This window comes from Tupaia chinensis, unplaced genomic scaffold (genome assembly GCF_000334495.1).
Source record: "Tupaia chinensis unplaced genomic scaffold, TupChi_1.0 Scaffold000159_1, whole genome shotgun sequence".
NCBI lineage: Eukaryota > Metazoa > Chordata > Mammalia > Scandentia > Tupaiidae > Tupaia > Tupaia belangeri.
Window position 1 is genome coordinate 6,730,010 of NW_006159630.1, and position 1,442 is coordinate 6,731,451.

Below are 1,442 nucleotides of genomic sequence, written 5' to 3' on the forward strand. Positions count from 1 at the left end.
TGCACCCTGCTCCACACAGCGAGAGTACTGGGGCGCCTGACCCAGGCGCTGCCCAGCCCCACCAGGGTCTGGCGGGCTGGGAACTCGGGTCCTGCCTCCCCAACTAAGGCCACACTGCCTTTGCCTTTTCTTCTCCCTAGGTGCCCTCGCTAGTTCCCGCCCAGTAGAGGCTGGGGCTGGCTGGTCATGGGGGAGCCTGGTAGAGAGGAGTATAAAATCCAGTCTTTCGACGTAGAGACCCAGCAGCTGCTGAAGACTGCACTCAAAGGTGAGCAGGGAGCCCCTCCTGCCCGGGTCAGGGCTGCAGAGACCTGGGGGTGGGGACACCTGACTGAGTGGTTAGGATCTGGAGAAGCTGCCCTCTCCCTTGGCTTTCTGAGAACAGAAGTCAGCAACTAATCTTGAACTGGAAGACAGACTGCACGCAGGCCAGTATTTAAGAGTATGAATCAGTTGCGTCTCAGAAGACAGTCCAGCCTTTCTCTTTCAAGTTTGATACCCATGAAAGAGGACACGGCTCCTGGCCTCCACGCCCGTACATTGGAACTGCTGGCTTCTGCATCCCTGCAGCCAGCTCTCCTTAAGCTTGCTGAGCTGCCTGTGTAGGGCCGAGGATAGAGTGGGATCCAGCCTGATGGGGAAGATGCAGAAACTGCCCTGGCCGGATCCCTTCCCGTAGTAAGACTCAGGAGAGAAGTTTGACTCAGCTAACAATCTGCACTGCCCATCACATGCCAGGCTCAGCCTGCGGGGGAGGCCTTGTCCGGGATCTGCGTGCGTAATGTAAGACGGGAAATTACGGCGACGTTGTTCAGTGTTCCTTCCTCATCCCGGTGCTGGGTAAAGGTGTCTTAGGAAACAAGCAGCTGTGCTTTGGCATCTACCAGGCACATCAGCCTCTCTGTTCTCTTGGATTGGGCAACCGGGAGGAGGAGGGGAGTCTAGAGCTGCTGCCATGTGTAGTTATGGTCCCCCTGTGTAGGTTTTCTGGTCTCCATGTTAAGCGTAGATGGGCATGCTCTGTTGAAAACTTCTCCAGTCACACAAGGAGGTGGAGGCAAGTGTGCTCAGGAAGCAGCTGTACATGCCCCTCCTGTCTGGCCTAGATCCGGGTGCTGTGGACTTGGAGAAGGTGGCCAATGTGATTGTGGACCAGTCTCTGCAGGACTGTGTGTTCAGCAAGGAGGCAGGACGCATGTGCTACGCCATCATTCAGGTCGGGGCCTCGGAGAGTCCATGGAGCAGAGGGAGGTGCCTCCAGAGCAGGCGTGGGCCTGCCAACAGGACAGAGGTGGAGGATGGTGGGGTGGCGATGGCTCTAGCCTGCCCCTCACCACTCTGTCCCTGGCTCACAGGCAGAGAGTAAACAAGCAGGCCAGAGCCTCTTCCGGCGTGGACTCCTCAACCGGCTGCAGCAGGGACCCCAGGCCCCGGAGCAGCTG

The 1,442-nt window shown here is 58.2% G+C and overlaps 1 protein-coding gene across 3 annotated transcripts in view; it reads left to right on the plus strand.

Moving 5' to 3' along the window:
• MIF4GD (MIF4G domain containing) overlaps window positions 1–1,442 on the plus strand; it is a 4,237-nt gene that overhangs the window by 902 nt on the left and 1,893 nt on the right. For all 3 annotated transcript variants that reach the window (XR_334156.3, XM_006145828.3, XM_006145829.3), the window contains exons 2-4: window positions 141–268; window positions 1,107–1,216; window positions 1,356–1,418. Coding sequence is in view for 2 of the 3 variants with exons in the window: in XM_006145828.3 (XP_006145890.1) it covers window positions 187–268; window positions 1,107–1,216; window positions 1,356–1,418 (255 nt within the window). In the remaining variant the exon portion in view is untranslated. The remainder of the gene's footprint in view (window positions 1–140; window positions 269–1,106; window positions 1,217–1,355; window positions 1,419–1,442) is intronic.